At 36.5% G+C, this 21,503-nt stretch overlaps 1 protein-coding gene across 4 annotated transcripts in view; it reads left to right on the top strand.

Moving 5' to 3' along the window:
• The window catches only part of RGS7 (regulator of G protein signaling 7), a 246,072-nt gene that overhangs the window by 124,174 nt on the left and 100,395 nt on the right, over positions 1-21,503 (top strand). For all 4 annotated transcript variants that reach the window (XM_005146007.4, XM_031046228.1, XM_031046229.2 and 1 more), the window contains one exon: positions 17,421-17,471. In XM_005146007.4, the coding sequence (XP_005146064.1) occupies positions 17,421-17,471 (51 nt within the window). The remainder of the gene's footprint in view (positions 1-17,420; positions 17,472-21,503) is intronic.

The raw sequence follows: 21,503 nt of genomic DNA, 5'->3' as shown, positions 1-21,503 counted from the left end.
TACTTCAGATTTTCCCTTTGTAACAAAGACAGAGAATGGTCTCATAATATCCCCTTTGATTTCACAGTCAGTAAATAGAAATTACTTTTAAACTCAGTACTGGAATGTGAAGTATACCTGAAATTAAAGCTTAAAAGGATATGAATCAAAACTGCCATAATACTAAGTCAAATCTTACTCTTATTTTCAAAGAGAGCATCTTTTAGAAATTAAATTCTAGAGAGTTCCCAAATGTTTTCATCTGGACTGTATATAACTCACCATCTAGAAACCGATATAGTAGTTACAGGAGTTACAGGAGTAGTTACAGATTTGTGTTACAAATACATTTTCCAAATGGTATTTGCTATGTAAAATTGCAAAAAGTGTTAGCCTTTCAAGGCTTATCCGTTTTCTTTACTACATGATAGGAGAGATGACTCATCATCAATAGAGAGGCATGATATGAGAGCTAAGCAGAACTAATGCTGCAGTAGTTGTAGTGTTTATATTTTATGAGAATATACTTGAGTTTAGGTTACAATATGAGCAGTATGCCATGAAAGAAATACAATGGAGTTAAAATTTTGACTCATTCTGAGAGAGTTAGTCATTGACAAGGTAACACCTTAAGAGAGGAAGGCAGATGAGATTGCCCTTTATTCTTTATTTTGTCTCATGCATCCAAAACCATCGATTTCCCTGAGTACTCAGTGTAGCAGATCCTGTGGCACCATCCCCTGATCTTGACAAAGAGGTGAGACAATAATAGCATAAGGAAGCACATCATCTTAGTTCTGTTCAAGCCTTGTACGTGTTTAATTTAGAACAATTATCCATTAAGAGCCTTTCTGATGCTTTACGTGGCAAATCAGTTTTCTGCTGGGGAATGTTTTCACAGCCTCACTGTTCCATGATAATTTTTTTCATGATGTCGTTATCTGGAAGTACTGAAATGCCTCATTTTGGTTATGTTGTTTTATAGAAGTATCAGAAAGATGATGAAACATTGCTTGATACTAAAAAAAGGCTTTGCTGCTGTTGAATTTAGCCTTTTAATAGCATTAAAGGAAAACATTTTGTTTTTTTTTTGTTTTGTGCAAAGGTGTAATGCTTGGTTCCACTTCACAACAAGATGAAATTTCAGCTTCAGAATTTGTGTGATTCTTGAAGCAAACTTTTAAGGATGCACTTTTGGTCAAGGAAGTTCAGAAAATAATAGAGAAGTGGGGGGCTATATTGGCCAACCACAGAGTGTGATCAACACAGAGAATCTTCATTATCCAGTCAAATTTTCACATCAGAAATGCTGACTGTAGAGTCCTTAGCAGAGATACTGTCTGTTCCAGTGTGTTTGAATAGCAATTAGGATAAAATGTTTCCATACTAAAATTACTGAATAATCTCTGCAACACCAAATTGCTGAATACCTTCTGCCTCTTCCAGATCTTCTGCCTTCCCTGGTATGGTTGACTTGGTGATCATCATCTTTATTAAGATTAGAGTACAGCACATTTAGGCACCACCAGAACATTACATGTATGTGCTTTCTATGTAGTAAGAATTACTTGTGGGTGCTTCATCTTAAGAACCTGTGCTTGGAGCCATAATTTTCCTCTGTTTTCTCAGTGCATATATTTTTGTTTGATAAAGTTGTCTGTCTTTGTTAGCTCACTTGCTACAAAGAAGAAAACACTAGCTAGCGTGTACATCTGTCATAAGGCAAGCTCAATGGTGGTTTTAAAAATGTGATAAGGGAAAATTACTGAAATTTAAGTGTATTGACAATGCTGGAATCTCGTTGCTTTCTTTCCTTGAGTGACAGTCATTTCTAGATGCATAACTTGGGAGCCTCATTAATATTCTTTAAAAATATGGAAATCAAAGTTTAAAAGTTGAATCTAAAGGTCTTTTTAAATATACTCACCTAAACTAATAAATAATCACTTTCTGTAAAAGAAAATAATAAATCAGAAGCATATAAATATATTACAGCAGCAATTACTTAAAACCATGAAATGTCTGTGTTCCAGAAATAGTGATCATCAAAGATATACTCTTTACAAAGTCAGTAAACAACAAGAACTAGTGAATTTGAGATTAACAATGTCTTCAGGCTCTTCCTGGCTGGCTTTAATTGCTGCTGTGTTTGTGTGCTGCATGACAAACTGGTTATCTCTTATTTGAGCAATATATTCTAGTGGCTGTTAATATGACTAGCAAAAAAAGATCTGCTTCCCTGAGACACTGCTCTCCTGTAAGTGTAAAGGAGAAATGCTGGACCTTAGACTACCATTTCACAGTGCCTTACAGCATGGGAAACCATGCTGTGCAAGTGGGGTCAAACAGGCTAACGGTGGACCCACTGCTAGAGGCTGGCAAGCTCTCAAAAGACACAAAGCAGATGAGCAGAAGCATATGCTAGTCCAGAATTTTACAGAGGAGCATCCACAACATTGCAAATTGTTGCCATGAATGCCATGCCATCCACAGCAGTGTGCTTTGCTGAGCCTGTGGAAGGGGTCAACAATGTCAGTTTGGCAGCAGTAAAGGCAACAGTATGGCAGGTATGAGGAAACAAAGGTGTCTATGTGTAAGCAAGAGCCTCTGTTCCTGTCCATTCGATATTACTTGTTGAAACCAGTGCTATGGCAGGCATATATTTGTCTGTTGGTGTTTTACAAGAGCTCATTTCTATGCATGTTCACATAGAATTAGCATAACAGAAAGAACTAAACCAGCCTAGTATATACTTAGTTTCTAAGTATAAAGTTTCTAAGTATAAACTTGTCTCATGCAATGTGAAATAGAAATTGGAAGAGAATAATCTGCTTAAGTTTTCCCTCCTAGGTGACCTACATCCATTCTCTTTTGCATCAAGAACAATTCTTACCAGTCATATTACCACTGCTCCCTTTCCTCTGTATTTCAGAGAGCTCAGTGGCTCTGTTCCCAGGCTATCAAGCAGTGGGAAATGATCCGCCTACTGCCATCATTAGACTATTTGCTAGTCCAGGCACGTGTACCCTCTGCTGCTCTCCATCAATTTCTTATCTGTCAAAGGGTACCAGGACAATTGTATTAATTACTGTTGCCAGATTGAACAAGGTATAATTATTTAATGGAAAAATACTTTAATTTTTAAATTTAGGATGTTTGTTGTCTTTTCTTTCCTCTTGCAATAGAGGGCTGGTAGCTCTATTTTTTAATCAACTGATTAGTTCATTTTAGCTCTTTTCAGGTTGTAAGAAGATTTAGCAAGAACATGTTTTTCCCACACCTCTTCATGCCCAGTCCCTCCCAGCTTTGGGACTATACCACATTTAGACAGCACCACTCTTTAGCTGACTGACAAATCTTTATTCTCATCAGGGCCTCAACACAGAAATTGTCTGCTTTCACATTCCACTAGTAAACAGCAGCCCTGGTACTGGATAACTGTTTGCTTTCTGTATCTTTACTGATCCTCCTTTTAATTTCCAAAGACAGGGCATACCATCTGTTCCTGAGTCTCCAGTCAATGGTTGAAGAAGAAATGGTGGCCAACAACAATTTACATAAAATAGGTACAGGTCTTCAAATGTTACATGGAGAGGCCAAAATACAAAAAATAAATAGTTGTGTACAGAGGCTGGGAAGAAGAGGAACAGAACTGGTTTGGATAGGTACATGAGTGGTTTTGTATATGTGTTCCGTTACCAAGGTTGGGGTTTTTTTACATCTTGCTACTATTTGTTCTTACTCTGACAATGTAAACAGCAAGGACTCAACAGGTGCTAAAAGTAGTATTCACGTCACTGTATACTGCTAGGCAACAGTAGGAACTTAATTTTTCTCTGCATCTCGTGACAAAGGAAAAAAATGAGCTGCAGCCTCATCTTCACAAAGAGCTTCTGTACTTGATAATCTAAGTTACAAAAGACCCATCCCGTGCTCACAGCAAGACGCCATCCATTCTCAGCTGTTTTATCCAATGAAATGAAACATTGAAATGTACAGTAAAATAACACGAAGAATAGAATCCAGACTCCAGGATGCAAAGTATTATGTATCACACTATTACCTACAGGCGATGTTTTCAAAACACTCCTATGTTCTCTACTCCCCAAAATCTACAGCACAGTATGGGGAAATGTTATCTTTATTACAGAGATAAGTATGCAGCCTGTGACCTACTGAATTTTGCATCACAGTCTAGTGGTCCAGCATTGTTCAGAATAATGTCTTTTTTTTTTTGTTATTCTTCTACCTGATAATGGATAGCTGAAAATTGATGTCTCCTGCTTTTTCACAGAAACTTCCAAATGCTTCCCAGGCACCAGCAGGTTCATATATCAAATGGTAGCTCTGGGAATAATGAATATGAGGCGTAGGTATGGAAGAAGACAGGGTTTTTTTTGCAGAGGTTGTTACTTTGTCCAGGCTTCAAGAGACATTCCTAAAAATGGAGACATTAGTGATGGATCCATGATCATTGCCAGAAGCTGATGTTGATGGAAAGAAAAATACTTTGCTTCTTAGGACACATTTGATTAACATGGCACCAAGTTACTTGTAAAAGCAGAAACACTGTTTTAAGTTCCTATAAAAATATCATAGACAAAAAGCCAATCCTAGCTACAGGGCTGCAATTATTATCTCACAAATGCTCATGTGAATGTCTCTGGGGAAACAGAGCAGCAAAGGAATGGACTTAGTAAACTAAAATATAGGGAATTTATTTTCTCTAAGTTTTACTTTTTGGTTTGCTATGTTTACTGTAGTTGGTGGGAGCATAACCTATAAGATGTCTGCCATATATGAGCATATAATATACTTCAATTTGCAATTTTAGAAAGAAATACAGTATTTACTATGTATGGTATGATTATTTTAAACCCAGGAGCTCTTGATTGCATATTAAAATGCATATTTAAATTTTTGATAAATCTCCATTAATGGATAAATCATGTTAGAGAATTTCAATTGTCAGCACAACTTATATTTTAATGAATTGCTGGAATTATCCTCAAGAGCTAGTAGATTTTGCTTTTGTTGTGACAAAGTGCTTGAGGTGGATATGTAAAGAGCTACCATGAGAAGAATAATGATATTTTTACTTTGAGAATGGACCCAGTCATATCTGCTTCAGACAGTTGTGCTTCACAACTATTAACATTTACAATAAATTAATTCATAATCCCTGAATAGCAATAAAACACTGCAGATGAAAAATATCCTGAATTGGGTGGATGTATCAAGTTGGAGCAAAGATCAGTCTTACTTCTAACAGTTCATGTATATGATGTGATTTTTATTATGCGAAGTAATTAAGCATAATACAATCTTTAAAAAATTCTGATATTTTGGTAAAAACTGAATGGGATTAGATTTTTAATCAGACTAATGCTCCAAAATCTAGGTTCTTAGAATTTGAATAACTTCATTTCTTTTCCATCTGCCCTGCAGCAGATCTTTGAAGTGTAAACTCTAAGACACAGCAGTATTAAAATAATCATGGATCAGGAGGAAATAGCACAAAAAAACATCCAGCACAGCTTAATCAAAAATAGAAATTCATTTGAACTTTCTGTGGTCTATTGAATATTAAAACATTTCATTTTTCAAATAACAAGAAGCCTTGAGCGAAGTTCTTATCATAGTCAGTGACATTTCTGGTGTAAAACTTGAATATTAGAATTAAGGATGAAAGTCTCTACTTAGCTTCAGCAAACTTTCCTGTATGTTCTATTTTGTATTTATTGCTATTAGCAGAAAAATAGCTGGTCTCTGCTGGAGACTGTGGAACACTAGGACCTATCTGTTGAAAAATAAAAGCGCTAAAACCCCAAGATGACTAATTTGGCCAAAGTATATTTATTCAGTAATTCCATGTCATTTTTTCATTAAATTCATGCTTTAGGGATTTCTGTTATAGCCTGTGCCCCCATGATAGGTGGTATCTCTGAAGGTGAGATTTTTGTGCAACTGCCATGTGGTAGAATTTATTTTCTTGAGATGGGGCTTCCCTTTGGAGATGGTTCTTTTGGTGTGAGAATGACTGGTTAATGAGCAAATTCTGGGTGAACTCCTGGGTTCTTGATATCCGGTCCTGCAACTTTTATCAGGAGTTTCTGCAGAGCATCACACTGTGCTGTTGTACTTAACATCACTAAATTTTTCTGAAGAATGTATTTTGGTCAAAATAACTAAATTAAATAGCTATTCAGGAAATCTGTGGTGATCAAAAGGGTGTTTTGGACATCAGTTTTCAGAGTCTTAAGCACAGAGAACAGTAAGAGCATGAGTCACTGAAAGAGTGTTTTGAAATAGCAATGGTGAAAAAAAATGTTTTCAAACCAGCTGTATAAATTAACTAGTATTGTGTAGGAATGCTTTCTGAGTTAAGAAGCAGGTTGACATTGTTGCTGGACAAATGTCAAAACTATAAGTCACTGTGTCTTCACTGGCTGTCTTCCTGTATTCAGAATCACAAATCAAAGTGTATATAATTTATATATGTATTCCTGTTACCCCTGAATTAGGACTTTAGGATTTTCCCCTGTGAAAATCCTCTATGAATGTGAAGTGTCTAGCAAAAATTACATTGCTGCCTCATTTCCTTCCATTGCCATCTGTGTGTGGGTGTCTTTGGGGGGCAGTATGGTAAGAATTAGAACCATTTCAGGAGGAAAATATCATATTTCTTGGAGATATTGAAGTGGAAAGATGAAAAAAAAATCGATTGCTTGAAGCAATAGCATGGTGAAGACAAAGCCTTTTTGTTGAACTTGGAGGTGTTTGTTTTTCCATGCTGTTTTCAAACTGCTGATGTAAAAAAATAGGAAGTAAAACTGTTTATTGTGGCAGAGATAATCTCAGGCAGCTTTTACTGTGTTGCAAAGAGTATCAAAGCGCAATTTGCAGACACTGATATGTGTATGAAAGAACATATTTGACTAAGTGATAAGCAATTTTGTAAAAACTAAGAGGGCGGAAGCTGCAGTGTGTGATGACAATGCTGCGGAAAGCTAATGAGGTTGCTGTGGATAATGCCACTGCTATGTTGTTGAATATTTTTTTTTTTAGCTTGGCTTTTTTTTCAAGACATTGTAATTGTGAAATCTGCAGAACCACTGTAAGTAGTATCTCCAGCTAGTTACAATGTGTATTTGTATGTGTTCTTAAAAAAAATCCTAAATGAGATAGTCTGGTTTTATATTATAAGCAGGTATAAACTAAAAAATTGAGTTTTATGCGAAACATAAAATTAGATGGCTCTACAATTTTATGTATGGATACCTGCTACAGTTAAGAAGAGGTATAAAATTACTTACAGTGGTTGCTCCTATCTACGAACACTGCATTAAATAATGTTGTCTTTTCCCTTATGCTACTAACCCAACACAATTTCTACTAGGCAGCTTTTCAGTTTTGGGGTCTCACCTGATTATGTTCCACTGGGATACTTAGCATATGGTCTCAGTATAGTCCTAGAACAACCTTATTTTTGCATCCTGAGAGGAAGCAAGCCATTCAAATGACCTAGGAAATCCCTTCATTTAGAAATTTCAGCTACTGCTGAATTACTGAAGAAAGCTCCTTTTCAGTATTTGCATATAAATACACAGGGTAAAGGAAAAAAACCCCTGTGCCTTGGTGATACTTTTGCCTGAGGAGCCCTCCTTCATGAAACTAACAGTAAATTGTTCTGTGACTCTGAAACTTTCTAATTAAGAAAGAAGATTTAGGTAGTGATCAGTGAAATTTTGATGTGTTCCCTCAGCAGTGAACCCCCAAAAAATTGTGCTTCTAAATCTACCCTTTTTCTGTACAAAGTTGGCAGCAAGATACAGTGAAACATCTAAGAGACTTAAAAGAATGCCAGATGAACAATTTCTGGTAAGTAACAAAATTGTTTCTCAAAAATGTGTTGTCAGTTTTCCTGAAGTAATCCTGGATGAATTTTCAGAATGAAAGCTCAAGATAGGCAGGAACCAGAGGACAAACTTGGAATAGGAGCTACATACCTATTTCCTTCTCAGCTTTTCCTGAGAGAGGCTGCTCTTGTGTTCATACACTGCTGTGTGATGCACCAGGATGCACTTGCTGATGCTGTTCTACTTTCCATACACCAGCCTTCACTGCAGTAAGGAGGGGACTCCTGGTGCTCAGCTGTCCACATGGGTGTCCTACAGGGTAGCAAATAATTTATTTTCTCCTGCTATCTCCAAAAATATTTAACAAAAAAGCATTACAGCTCCTTTGACCAGAATGTCTGAAGAATGAGGTGGAAACCCTCAGGTTGAAATGCCTGTAAATCACTTGTGTCTGAGCAGAAATTTGGAACACATTACCTCATGCTTTAGAGAATATAATCAGCAGACAATAAAGACATCTTACACATACAATTTCTCATTCTTTGCATAAAGAAGTTATATTTTCACTGAGGCAGAGAGAAAAAATTGTTCTCTAGGCTTGTGGCTAAGCATTCACCTACAACGCAGGTTATCAGCTTTGCAGAACAGCTTTATTATCTACTGATTTATGCATTACACACTGGCATTGGGAATAGCATGAGCACAGTTACGTTTGGTGTTCAGAGGGTTCCTGTTCTCTGCTTGGAAGTGAATCTGAAACTATTTGGAGGATGGGATTTAGTTCAAGAGTTCTGTCTCGTCTTTTTCAGCCTTTGCCTGGGACTGATATTCCTGTAGGAATTCTTCTGTATGAAGAATAAAGACTACACGTAAATGAAGTGGAAGCAAGGTTATGTGACTGTATCTGCGCAGGGCAGAAAGGGTCTGACCTGTGGCACTTAACACATGGGTTTTAGGCTAATAATGGAAGGACAACGGCCCAAAGTTGTGTCCTAGATCCACATTTGGGTGGCAAGAGATGAAATTAGATGGAGCGCAGCTCTCTGGGGCAAAATCAGCCATATGGAAAAAGGGGATCAAGCTGAAGCTTTTGGGTGGGAACCTGGAGAAGTAGAAAACAGTCCAACATCTATGCCTGAGGGATGGGGCTTATTTTGAATGCTCCATCCCTGGCAGTGTTCAAGGCCAGGTTGGATGAAGCCTTGGGTGATATGGTTTAGTGTGAGGTGTCCCTGCCCATGGCAGGGGGGTTGGAACTAGGTGATCTTAAGGTCCTTTCCAACCCTAACTATTCTATGATTCTATGATTCTGAAAGGTAATGAGGAAAGGAGAACATGACGAGCTGCTGAATTTCTGGCTGTTTCTTTCTTAATAATACCCAAATATGTTTGCATGTGTTTGAAGGGTAAAGAGAGGAATTGATTGAGAGGAGAAGGCTGGGTCTTAATGATGTGGAAAACTGAAAGGCACATAGCTTCTAGTATTTTTTTATCATTATTGAATATTTCTGATGGACTGGAAATCAAATAGTTCTCACTGAGAATCCTCTTAGGCTTCTTGCTCATCTCAGACTTAGTAAGTTTTTCTTGGAGTGTGGGTACAATATTTGAAAATGAAGTGTTGTGGTTTGTGTTTTTTTTTTTATTTGGGGATGAATTTTCTTCGGGGAAACCTTATGATGGTCAGAATTCTACTTATATTTCTTGCCCCCCACATATAACTTTACATAGAAAAAGTTAAGATTTTGTTGTCAGGGGAATGTGCGAAATAGTATTTTCTTTATCCATGTCACATAAACACTGATACTTTATTGTGGTCAAATAAGATCACATGGCTTTAGGGAATTTTGAAGAAAAGAATAAAAAATCTGTTACAATGGGAAGGCTGTGCTGGGTTTTCACCCTGTTTTTCTAAACAGTGTCAGTTTTGTCTTGCAAATGTTTAACATGAAGCAATGTTCTGCGACAAGATGCTAAACTCTAGTGCTTATTATAACAGCCTTGGGATTAGGTCCCATCTGTGGTTACTGCTATATTGCCAGCTATGCACAGCTAGTGTCATCTAATGCTTGCGCACTTCTGAGCAGAGTCACTTGTGGCTGTTGAAGAGATCAAAGTAGAAGATGTCTTTTGAAACGCTTTAGAGATAAACACTGCTGGAATGAAGCAGCAGTTTCTTTTGCTGGAGAGGTCTGTATGCTAGGGGAGCCTGTATGTATTGACACTTTTAGGATAAAGAGTGGACACAGATACACAAACATCATTAATAACCTCTTTAGTCTTTGTTAATCGGATTTCTGTTCTGAACCTTCTTCATGAGACAGAGTGTGAAGTAAGAAAACAAACTCTATCACAGCTGAAACCAGGACAAGCAACATCAAGAAATATGTTGTTCTTCACAGGGTTAGGCTAGCCAGAATTATGAATCCTTTCTGCTCTTCTAGGCTTGAGTATTTTTGAAGATTCCATAATGTAGAATGAGAAGTTCCAACTCAGAGCATTAGGATGATTCATTTTAGGGTTTTATTACTATAAATTCCTGTGCCCATCTTTGCTTAATAAAAAAAACAAAGTTTATTGTTTTAAAACTAATTTTGCACTTGAGAAGTTTTGTTAAAGTACGCCATATTCTCTGTACATTTAGTATTATTCAGATGAGGTTTTTAAATCTGCAGCTCATTACAAGGTTTCTTGAAGTGTAAGGGGACTCAAATGTGTGGTCCACTTCCAATTATGGTAAGTCAAAAGAGTAAATTTATGCATTTGTTTTCATCAATAATTTTAAAAAGCAAGTGGCAGAAATAAGTGTGTGAAAGTTGAAATGCAAATTTTGTTAATCAAGCTGCACTTTGAACAATGATTTGTTTCTTTTAAAAGTCAGCCCATTTAAATTGTAAAGGTCAGTATGTTAAAGATGTAAATGCAATCAGCAGTGTATTCAAATTATCACAGTTTCAGCTCTGTTGGCACTCATGATAAATGATTACACCAGATTAAGTCTATAAATTTATCTTACATTAATCCACAATAATAGGGCAGTGAAAGAAAAAACTGTTAAATAAAAATACAAGGTGGAAAGAATTTAAATTACTCTGAAGTAAATTCAAGTTTAGTTACACAGCTTCTTTGTGTCATTTGCCTTATCTTCTCCTTTTACCATCTAAATGTTTGTTACCATTTTCTGGAACTAACTGGGCAATCAAAGCCCCTCGAATACAATTTCCACTAGAGTGAAATTCAGTGCAGTTTAGTACTGACTAGAGCCGTGGTTTATGGGAAAATAACTCTTTCCTCCTTCAAGCATTACTGCAACCTCAGCCTCAGAGAGGAGTCCCCACACCGTTCTGTCTTTCACCTTTCTGTGCATAGTGCTATCAAGTGATGCAAGTCTTCTCTTTGCTCAGCTATAATAGAGGAAAAAATAAGGAGAATTAATCCAGTATGGATCCAAATATGTTTTTCCACAAGTATAACAAAAGATAATATAGTCATTGCTTTTTTTCCCTCTGCTCTTCTGCCCTGAAATATGTGGTGCTTGATTTCTTTCAGATATATGCATACAGAATTCATACACAAACTGTGCTTCTCAGAGAAAGAAAAATTGTAAAATATCCATGCTGATACAACAGAGTGACAACATATTCTATGGTTTGTAACCAAGAAAACTTGAAGGAGAATGCAGATAATCTTATGATGTTCACCAGTGAAACCCTTTTATTGCACAGTCTAACTCTGTTACACAGCAATTTTTGTGAGAAAACAGCTAGTGCTGAGAACCTGATAGGCCACTGGCCTTTACAATCACCCTGCTAATCTGATCCAGTTTCTGTGTTTCCAATATCTGAATCAGTGTTGAGAAGTGAATTGCACATTTTTTTTAAGCCTCAGGACCGAGGATTTTGAAGTATCAGTACTTTCCTGACGTATCACCATGAATTATTAGAACAATGGAAATGCAGTGCTTTTTCCTTGGAGTCCTAGAATCATAGAATAGTTAGGGTTGGAAAGGACCTTAAGATCATCTAGTTCCAACCCCTCTGCCATGGGCAGGGACACCTCACACTAAACCATGTCACCCAAGGCTCTATACAACCTGGCCTTGAACACTGCCAGGAATGGAGCATTCACAACTTCCCTGAGCAACCCATTCCAGTGCCTCACCACCCGCACAGTAATGAATTTCTTCCTTATATCCAGTCTAAACTTCCCTTTTTAAGTTTTAACCCATTACCCCTTGTCCTGTCACTACAGTCCCAAATGAATAGTCCCTCACCAGCATCCTTTTAGGCCCCCTTCAGGTACTGGAAGGCTGCTATGAGGTCCCCACACAGCCTTCTCCAGGCTGAACAGCCCCAACTTTCTCAGCCTGTCTTCATACAGGAGGTGCTCCAGTCCCCTCATCCTCCTCGTGTCCCTCCTCTGGACTTGTTCCAACAGTTCCATGTCCTTTTTATGTTGAGGACACCGGAACTGCACACAATACTCCAAGTGAGGTCTCACGAGAGCAGAGCAGAGGGGCAGGATCACCTCCTTCGACCTGCTGGTCACGCTTCCTTACCAATTTACGGACAGTCTTGCCTTAAATTTAGAAACTTATAATTTATAGAATAATGTTCATTAAGTTTTCCTACTGTGAGTTGCCTGCATAAAATACTCCATATTCTCAAGACCAGGTGGTGGTGAAGTGCTAAAGGTCACCCAGTCAGCCAAGGCACTCCCTCAAGGCTGCTCGTGGATGATCTGCTGCTCCCTATCGGCAGACAAGCACCTACCCAACAGGCCCAGCTTCCTGGCTTTCACAGCACAAGACAAACATCTCCATGGTTATGTCACTCTTGAGAGTTCAGATGGCAAAAGTCTTAATGAAGAGAGAGTAAGTGTTTACCGGATTGTCAACAACAAACCCCTGTCTCTTAGATCAGTAAGGAGAGCTTCCTGTGTCCCTGTGTTTACCTTCACCATCTGTAAATACTCTGAGGTCTACAAGTGAATAAAAGGATAGATTTTAGTTGCTAAGCCAAGATATTAGCAGATAAAGAGGTGGGGTTTGTTTTTTTTTTTTTTGCAAGTTTGAAGCTGTCTCCTTATGAAATAAGAAATCATTAAGGTTCTCAGTGGTCTCATGGTTTGTGATTCAAATTAATAAAATATATTTTCTTGCAACTTGAATCTTCTTCAGCTAGATATGTTCTTGAATTTTAAAAAAGATGGAGCATTTTGAATTTTTATTTTCTTTTGCAGAATGACTATCAGATCTTTTTCTTGTCAGATCAAGGCTTACATGGCTCATTGCATCTATGCACAGCAAAAAATGGATCTGTAATTCCCATGAAATTTTCTGTAGTTCAACATCAATACTATTCTGAAATGCAGTCTGTAAAGACTTGTTTGAAATAAGGCTTTTGCTCTTGAAAGCTAATCTTAGTATTGCCATGCTTTTTATGACTTGACTTGGAAATTAGCATTGCAGAGTCCAGAGTCCATTTCCTCAAAAATATTTTCTTAAGATGCTATGACAGCTTCAGCAACTGCTATTTTTGGACCATTTCATTTAAAATTAATCACTTGTGGAGTTTTCAGCAAGTACACTTTACAAAGAATACACTTTTTTGTTTGTTATGAACATAGACATATTTTTGAATCTTTAAAAATGTTGAAATAGTTTTGGACTTCAGTAAGATCTTCTGAATTTTATTGCCTTTATCCATGCAGATGCTGGCATTTAAGAAATATCAGTGTTTCTCACTGTCTTTTAATGTTTTCTGATTGTGCTGGCTTAAATTAATTATTGCAGATTATCACTTTGCCTTGTCCAGTTTTATTTGCTATAGGAATAAACAGAACATTTGAGGGTTATTTTGGGGTTTCAAAATTCAGTTGGCAACTTAATTCTTTTGCACCTTATTGCTTTGTAGCTGTGTTCTGGAAGTGAAGCAGGGAGACTTGGAAAACTTGGCTTGAGAATCTACTTTGAAAATGTTATTATTGGAGCTTTGTTATCCCACATTACCTCTGACTGGCACATAAAACAGTATAGATAACTGAGTATCTTTCTGACACAATGAATATTTTCTATTTTGGGTTGCTGAAATTTCCTTTTTAAGGCGAGTCCAACATCAAGGTAGTAGCTTCAATAAAATTTGTGCTGTTCGAATAGCTTGTCTTTTTGATAGACTCTTGGTGATAGGTTCAAGTTTGAAGGTTAATGATGTTTTCTCCTGTAAACGTTAGGTTTTGTTTACAAATAATCAAGTCGGTAAGATTTTTTTCATTCTAATTCTTGGATCATAATTCCTGTAGGTGTTAATACAATGTGTGAAAAATTACATGAATTTACTGGTCACCAGATTTTCAAAGCTAGGACTCAAAGGAAATATTGTTTTCCTGTAAAGTGTTCATACCCTTTGCTACCTTGTTCTTTTCATGAGATAAGAAATAATAGTAATGGGTTTGCTTTTAGAAACACATTTGCATAAGTATTAAACCTTAGAAGAGAGCACAGGAATAATCGAATTAAATTGTTTTGTTGATTTGATGTCAAAAGTAGCAGTTAAAAAAAACCCCAAACAACAAACAACACAACACATCAAGCAGCAACTATACAAGATAATACCTTTATTATTCTTTTTAGGAATAGAGTTGGCCATAAGGTCTCTCAAAGGAATATGAACTGATAGGTTTCTCACCTGTGATATGACAAATTACTTGCAACTTTGTTTTACTTGAATAGCCTTCACACTAGAAAAAGAGTGTTCATGTTAGTATTTATTCATCTGGGTTTTTGTCATTGAAGTAATGCAGCTGAAATCTTTGGAGTGTTCAAATGTGATAGCTGGCATAAACTGCTGTTCAGGCTGCTGGGTACCAGGGGAATGGCTTCAGTGTAAAATGTGAATAGAGCAGTAACGATCTTTCAAAATCAGATGATCCAATTGTCAAGAAATACCATTTCCCCCTAGTATTTATAATAAACCAGAAGACAGGGTAGCATATGGAGGTAAAATTTCTGATATGTAGATAACATATTCAAATGTGATGCCAGGAGTTGAGGACTAAAGAAAAGCAGGTCAAGAGGAAAGAAGTATTTGAAGGTGAGATAAAAAGAACAGAAAATTTCTTTCCATAATGTACCCAAGAGAGTTGAAGGAAGCCAAAGTTGAGAATCCGTATTAAAAAATGTCATGTTGTTTTTCTAATTACTTTTTGTCTCTGACCTTTGAGAATTTAGGAAAATATTAAGGCTAACTAACTTCTCAGCTGACAAAAAATATAACTAGGCTTGGAACTGTGCTGTTGAACTCTATGAAATTTCATCTTATACCATGGCAAAATTCTTCCTTCAGTGTCAGCCTCATAAAGTTGATGTTATAAATAAAGCACAGAAATTGTATTTATAAAAATGCATACAAATGTAATATCTTGATGTAGTAATATCTGTCTGAAAGATTTTGTAGACATTCAAGAGGATGCAAAGGAAAATTGACTCATTTAAATAATAAAGCTGTGTAAATGCTGTGAGAAATGGTGCCACTGGAGTTCAACATCTATCAAAAATTTAGATGTTATGTAGTAATTAAAGCCATTCTTCTGGACACAGAGAGCGTTCTCTCTGGTATGTAATCAATTTAGTAATGCATATGCATAAAAAATTCTGATATAATTAATGAGGCTTTGTAAAATACATTATAAAGCTATTCACTATGTAAATTATATTCTTTAAAATTCAAAAAGTAAGAAGAAATAAATTTTTCTTGTCTGAAATACTTTTTTTAAATGTCATATTTTTTGCCTTAAGAAGTTCAAGGAAAACTGTGCACTATCGGAATTTCATAGTCCAAAACCAGTGAAGTACAGAAAGAAATCTCAGTCTAGGGAGTGACAGGGAAAATACCCTCCACATTCTAATGCCATGTATTTATGAGAATAATTTTAAGCCCATTCATGAGACTTGATTGTTTTAAGTTGTTTTAGATTTGTGTAGATTGTGTAGTCTTTTACTTATAATTTTGAATGTAAGGTTTGTAAAAGAATTGTGTTGCTATGCCTGCTGAGAAATGAATAACTTAAATATTGGTTCTGCAAGGAAGTGTTATGTGACATGTCTCTCTATTACACTCCTTGTCTGAACTGGAGGGCTGATGATGACAACCGCTATGTAACATGGAGAATTTGCACATAAACCCTCCTCAGTGTTTTATTATGTTTTCTCCTTAAGCCAATTTGGTCATTTAAAGTTGTTTAAATACTGAATGGTTTGTTTTGTCTTCTTGTTAGTATAGCTGCTTTATGATTTATTTTGTAATTTATATTCACACTGTAGGTTTCAGTCTGAAAAACAAGACTGGCTTCAGCTTTGTGACTTTGCACATAGAGTGCAGTGTATCACAACTGCATGGCCAAGAGGAGTAGAAGGAATTAGGAGGTGGGGTTAGAAGGATACTCAATGTGAAAGGCAGCAGGGATCCTGGTATTGAAGGTGTTAAGTGGTGAGCAATAACATGGGACCTTAAAATAAGGAAGGAATTTAGAAAGAAATGGATAGGCAGTAGATGAAGGGATACCGAAGAAGGAGACCGGAGTGGTAAGGGAAGAGCTCTAGCACCAGATATCAAGAGCTTAGCCACAAGGCGAAGTTTGAAATATTGCTAGTACATCAACACCACCAGTACTGAGAGCAGTAATGCTTTCATTGGTGCATGTCTGTCCTTCCTAGACCATACACTTTTTCAATATGATTTCTCACTAGTAAGTGAGACTTCTTGATGTAATTTTTGTAAAGACTGCCTATGCTCAGTTAACCACTTTTGGTTTTCTTAGGTGTTCTCTATGTCCATCTTCTTTGATATGAAACAAAGGAATCAGCTTTGAACAACCTGGTCTCATGAAAGGCGTAGCAATCCATGGCAGGGGGGTGGAACTAGATGATCTTGAATGTCCCTTCTAACCAAAACCATTCTATGATCCTATGATTCAGGTGACTGAATATGCTTTTACAGGTAGCCAGTGAAATGAATTGAAAATAACTACAGGAAAATTCATAGTTAAGGATATACAATCGGAAGGCAATGTTGAACACAAACTGCAGCTCTTAAGAGGAGTTCATAATGCCGTGTATTAGACCCAAGGAGGTTTTAAGCCTACAGCATGGCCTGCAGCATATACCTCATATACTGCATAATCACAACGTGTGTTGAACTTACCTTTTCTAGGCTTCATTAATAAACTGATTTGGAAGGTGTGAAAGTCTCAGTATTAATATAGTGTCTATTTTTTGTACGTAAATTTTGCAGTAATTTAATTTTTGGAATACAAGCTGTTATCATACCATTAATGCACTTCTATTGCATTTTATGATTCTTGGTCTAAACAAAAAGGTGAGTGATATATCTCCTTGTTAAAACTAAAAACAGAAACAAAAAAAACTAAAAGAAAAAAATAGAATGGTCTTTTTTTTTCTAGACAAACAGCAAAAAATGTAGATCACTCTTACGTGGTAGGGCAATATTAGTTATCACAGGGAACTGAAGAACAGAAAGAGGGAAAAAATATGCTAATCTAAAAATGCTGTTGTTTTATTCCTAGGTTCAGACATTGTTCAATGGTTAACGAAGAACTTATCCATAGAAGACCCAGGTAATTTCACCTTTTTTTTTTCTTTCATGTCTGAAAATTTTGCTTTGTGTTTTCAAATGATTGGACCTGACTTTGCTGTTACAGTGGGAATGGCCAGGCAGCATTTGACCACTAGAATTTCAATAGCAAAACAGACAGCGTCGAACCTTAGAAACCTTTCCTAAGAATATGAGGATTTTTGTTATCCATTTTATTGGAGCAGGTACCTGGAAACAAGATGATGGCTAAGAATGAAAATGATAGCTGCTTTCATTAGCACAAAATGAGTTTAAAGTTCTACTCCATGAGGAATTTGCTCAGTGTCATGCTACATAGTTCATTAAACATGTCCTGTTTTCTTAACAGAATTTTCCAATATATAAAAAATAAATAGAATTAATAAAATAAGCTTTTTTACTGTTACTGAGAGCTGCATTTCTATTCTTAAGTTTGGACATTTTTATAACATCTTAAATGGAAAGTGAACTGTAAATAAAATCAGTGCAGTGAGGAAGAACTGTGCATTGCTAAACCAGCTGGGTTGGAAAGTGGAAGTAAAGCTTCGGTTTAAAGAGTTTCAGAGTAAAGCTCTGCCACAGGTTACTTGTGTGGCCAGCATCAAATGCAGTTTTTTTATGTACTTGATATTTATTTCCCTGATTTACAGGAATCCTGTGATATGATCTGAAGTTTTCTGGGAAGGAATGATTTCTAGTAGAAAATGCTGGATGTCAGAAAAAAATTATTCTGTGGAAGTTCCTATTTGGTTAGAGGAAAAAAATCTTCCTTTTTTAACGCATGATTAAAAATACTTATTTTTCCTCTCTCCACTTCAGTCTTTGGGGAATAGAATTTGTGTTTTATTTTTGCTGTTTGTTTTTATTTTGAAAAATTTTGGGGTTTTTTTCCTTTTCTTGCATATTAGAAATAAAAGTATGATCATTGTGTATTTCCAGCAAAAAGTAAAATCACTGTATTTAAAAGTGTGACTTGAATAATGAGGAACTATTATAATTTCTTAATTCAGTGTTTGGAGGTAGCCAGCTCACAACATATCAATATGTTATGTGAAAAGAGATCACTAACAGCTTCCAGTTTCATGTAACTTTACACAGAGTGTCATATGTTTGCTTCCTGAAGGTAGAATGGAGGTTGGAGGAGACCTATGTGTGATATTATATTTCTCAAATTGTCAGCTACTAAACACCTATCTGTATTTATCAGAGTTGGAAAGGTTGTAGTACTGTATTTATTTGGTATGGAAGCTTAACCTTCATTTGTAAAACCAGAACTGCAATACTGTGGGAGGTTTTCATTCAAATTATCTGGTTGCTGCAAAGTTTGGAATAGAAGAAACCTGAAACTAAATGGAAAAAATGGTTCCCTGTGTTGATATCCAATTAAAATTAAGCCAACACATAAAATACTAACAAATGTAGCCAGAACACCACAGTAATTCAAGATGGGTTATATTATCTCAGATTAAATGGGTGGAAAAAATTATCCTCTATGACAAAAACATCGTATGCATGTTAGTCCTAGTCCAAAATCAGCTATCTGGAGCTGGCTGAATGCAAATCTTCAGAAAGTGACTCACCCAAAATGCTGCCTTTGGGGAGTGCTCAGAATTACCAGATAGCAGTAAACCTGAGAAATGGTATGTAAGAACTATTCACACAACAAAACCTCTGAAAAGACTCTGTTTTGTAAAATCTTTAAAGTGTGTGACTTTTTGTTCCAGTTCCAGACAAGACAATCCAGATTTTCCTGTGGAGAAGCCCTAAATTTTTGTGAATAGTCACTATAATTTGAATTTCCAGTATCTCCTCTCTGCTTTTTACCAGTGTATCAGGGTTTTATTATGACTCTCTTTTAAAACTCCCCCAGTAGAGTCCTGTTACAAAGCTTCTGTGAAGCTATACAATTTCCTGATGCAGAAATAATGCCTGTGTTTGCACTGACAGTTACCCTATCCATCTAATTCTCATATCAGCAGCATACCTGTAAGAGCAAAGTAAAGTAGACTTTGGTTCACATATTTTAAGAACATGTTCTACTCTATCCTGAAAAATTTCAGGTCTATTTGCATTCCTCATCTACCATTGCTGTGAATTAGTTGTGCAGGTAAGGCATGCAAATTGTGATTTAAGGAGACATTCAGAGAATCATGAAACACACCAGGTTAGAAGGGACCTCAGAAGATCATCTAGTCTATTCTTTAATGGGAAAGAGAGCCTAGTTGGGATTAACTAGCGTCCAGTTGCATCTTGAAAACTTCCAGTGATGGGGACTCCACCACATCCCTGGGGAGCTTGTTCCAGTGATTGGTTTTTTTGCATTGTAAAAAATTTCTTTCTTATACTAAGATGAAACCTTTCCCCGTGCAACTTGTACCCATAGCCTCTTGTCCTCTCCAATGTGGCTTCTCTTGAAGAGAGCTTCCATCCTCTTCTGTAGCTGCCCTTTAAGCACTGGAAAACTCTGTTGAGGACCCCCCTGAGCCTTCTGTTCTCCAGGATGAAAACACCTAACTGATTCGGTCAACTAACTTTTCAGTAAAACAAAGAACTAGTAAGAAGCAAACTGCACTACCATACATTAAAACAAAGTCATATTTTGTAGTGCAATTTTTTCGCTTTGTTTTGCATAGGGAATACAACTCCAATACCATTTTGGTGGGAATGAAGACTGCTTTATGGATAGTGAGATAACAAAAGGCAGGAGATGGTCAGGCAGCATTTGCTTTTACTGTATTAATAAGTGTAAAGCTATTATCTGGAATCAGCAATTTCAAGTTTACATAGTTATAAGTATAAATTGCCAGTCAAGAAAAACAAATAAAACCAGACCACTCTCCCCTCCCCCCCCCCAAAAAAAAAACCCACAAAACAACAACAAAAAAAAGCACATTTTTCACAAATGGAAAATTATTTTCTGTTGAAGAGTTGAAAGATTTTGGCTTGCTGCAGTAAATCTCCATCAAGAAAATAAAATGGAGATGATGGGTGGATTCAATGAAATTGTACCAGATTTGAAGTTATTTCAGTGCTGAAGAGTAGAGCTTGTGCCCAGAATAGCTCTGTGCAATGTACAGTTGCTGTTACATTGTTTGCTTTTCAATATGTACTTAAAAAATGTTCATGTTTTAGCCTATAACTCATATGTAAAATTTTAAGGAACAGAAATTATCTAAGTTATTTTTAATGTGGAAGTTTAATTCAGCTGTAAAAATAAGCCTGACCTAAACCCAAAAGAAGCAATTAACTGAGTTTATAAGAATTGTAAGGGGTTGTGGTTTGGCACTTAGATATGTGTTTGTCAATTGACCATTACAGAGTAAGTGCTGACTCTTCACTGATGGTGCCAATTACTCTTAATGGGGAAAATCTACTCTGCTTTTCTACAGTGTGTTTTTCTTTTTTAAAGTGATAATTGGTGCCCTGAGATGTACCAGACTGACCACATTAGAGATTGAAGTACTTTTAATCCTTAGGGGAAAAAATAGAACAAAAAGGGTAAATGAGCTGATTTAGAAGTGTCAGCTGAAATTGCCCAGAGACTAACTCTGTACTTGGTTCTCCTACTGATTTCTTTGATGCCCTTTGGGCAGATGCTTGATTTCACTATTCCCAAGCCTTTCGACTTGCTAATAGCAAATCATACTGTTGTCTCTTTAAAGGGGAAAAAAACCCTGTCATTTTTCAAGTATTTTCATAGTGAAGTATGTGTTACTCACAAACACGTATGTCATCCTTAAGTCAGCCTGTGAAGGATTTCTACCTAGGTGTCTTAGAGCCCTTAAGAGTCGATAATATGTTTAGTTATCAACCCCTTGTTCCTTTGCAGTACCTTTAGTCCTCAGTGTTGCTTATTTAATTTGCTTGTATCTACAAAGCCAATTGTATTTGGCTGAAGGCACTTCATTATCAGTGGTTACTGTATCCACAGTACTGCAATCAGCTCCAGATGCACAGCCATTGCATTCAGATTGCCTTGGTGCAGCTTATTATGGCAGTCTGTTGCAGGACTTTGCTACTGCTCTTGGACAACAAT

This window comes from Melopsittacus undulatus, chromosome 3 (genome assembly GCF_012275295.1).
Source record: "Melopsittacus undulatus isolate bMelUnd1 chromosome 3, bMelUnd1.mat.Z, whole genome shotgun sequence".
Lineage (NCBI taxonomy): Eukaryota > Metazoa > Chordata > Aves > Psittaciformes > Psittaculidae > Melopsittacus > Melopsittacus undulatus.
Note: the sequence above shows the minus strand (reverse complement) of the source record. Positions and strands in the feature narration are given on the sequence as shown.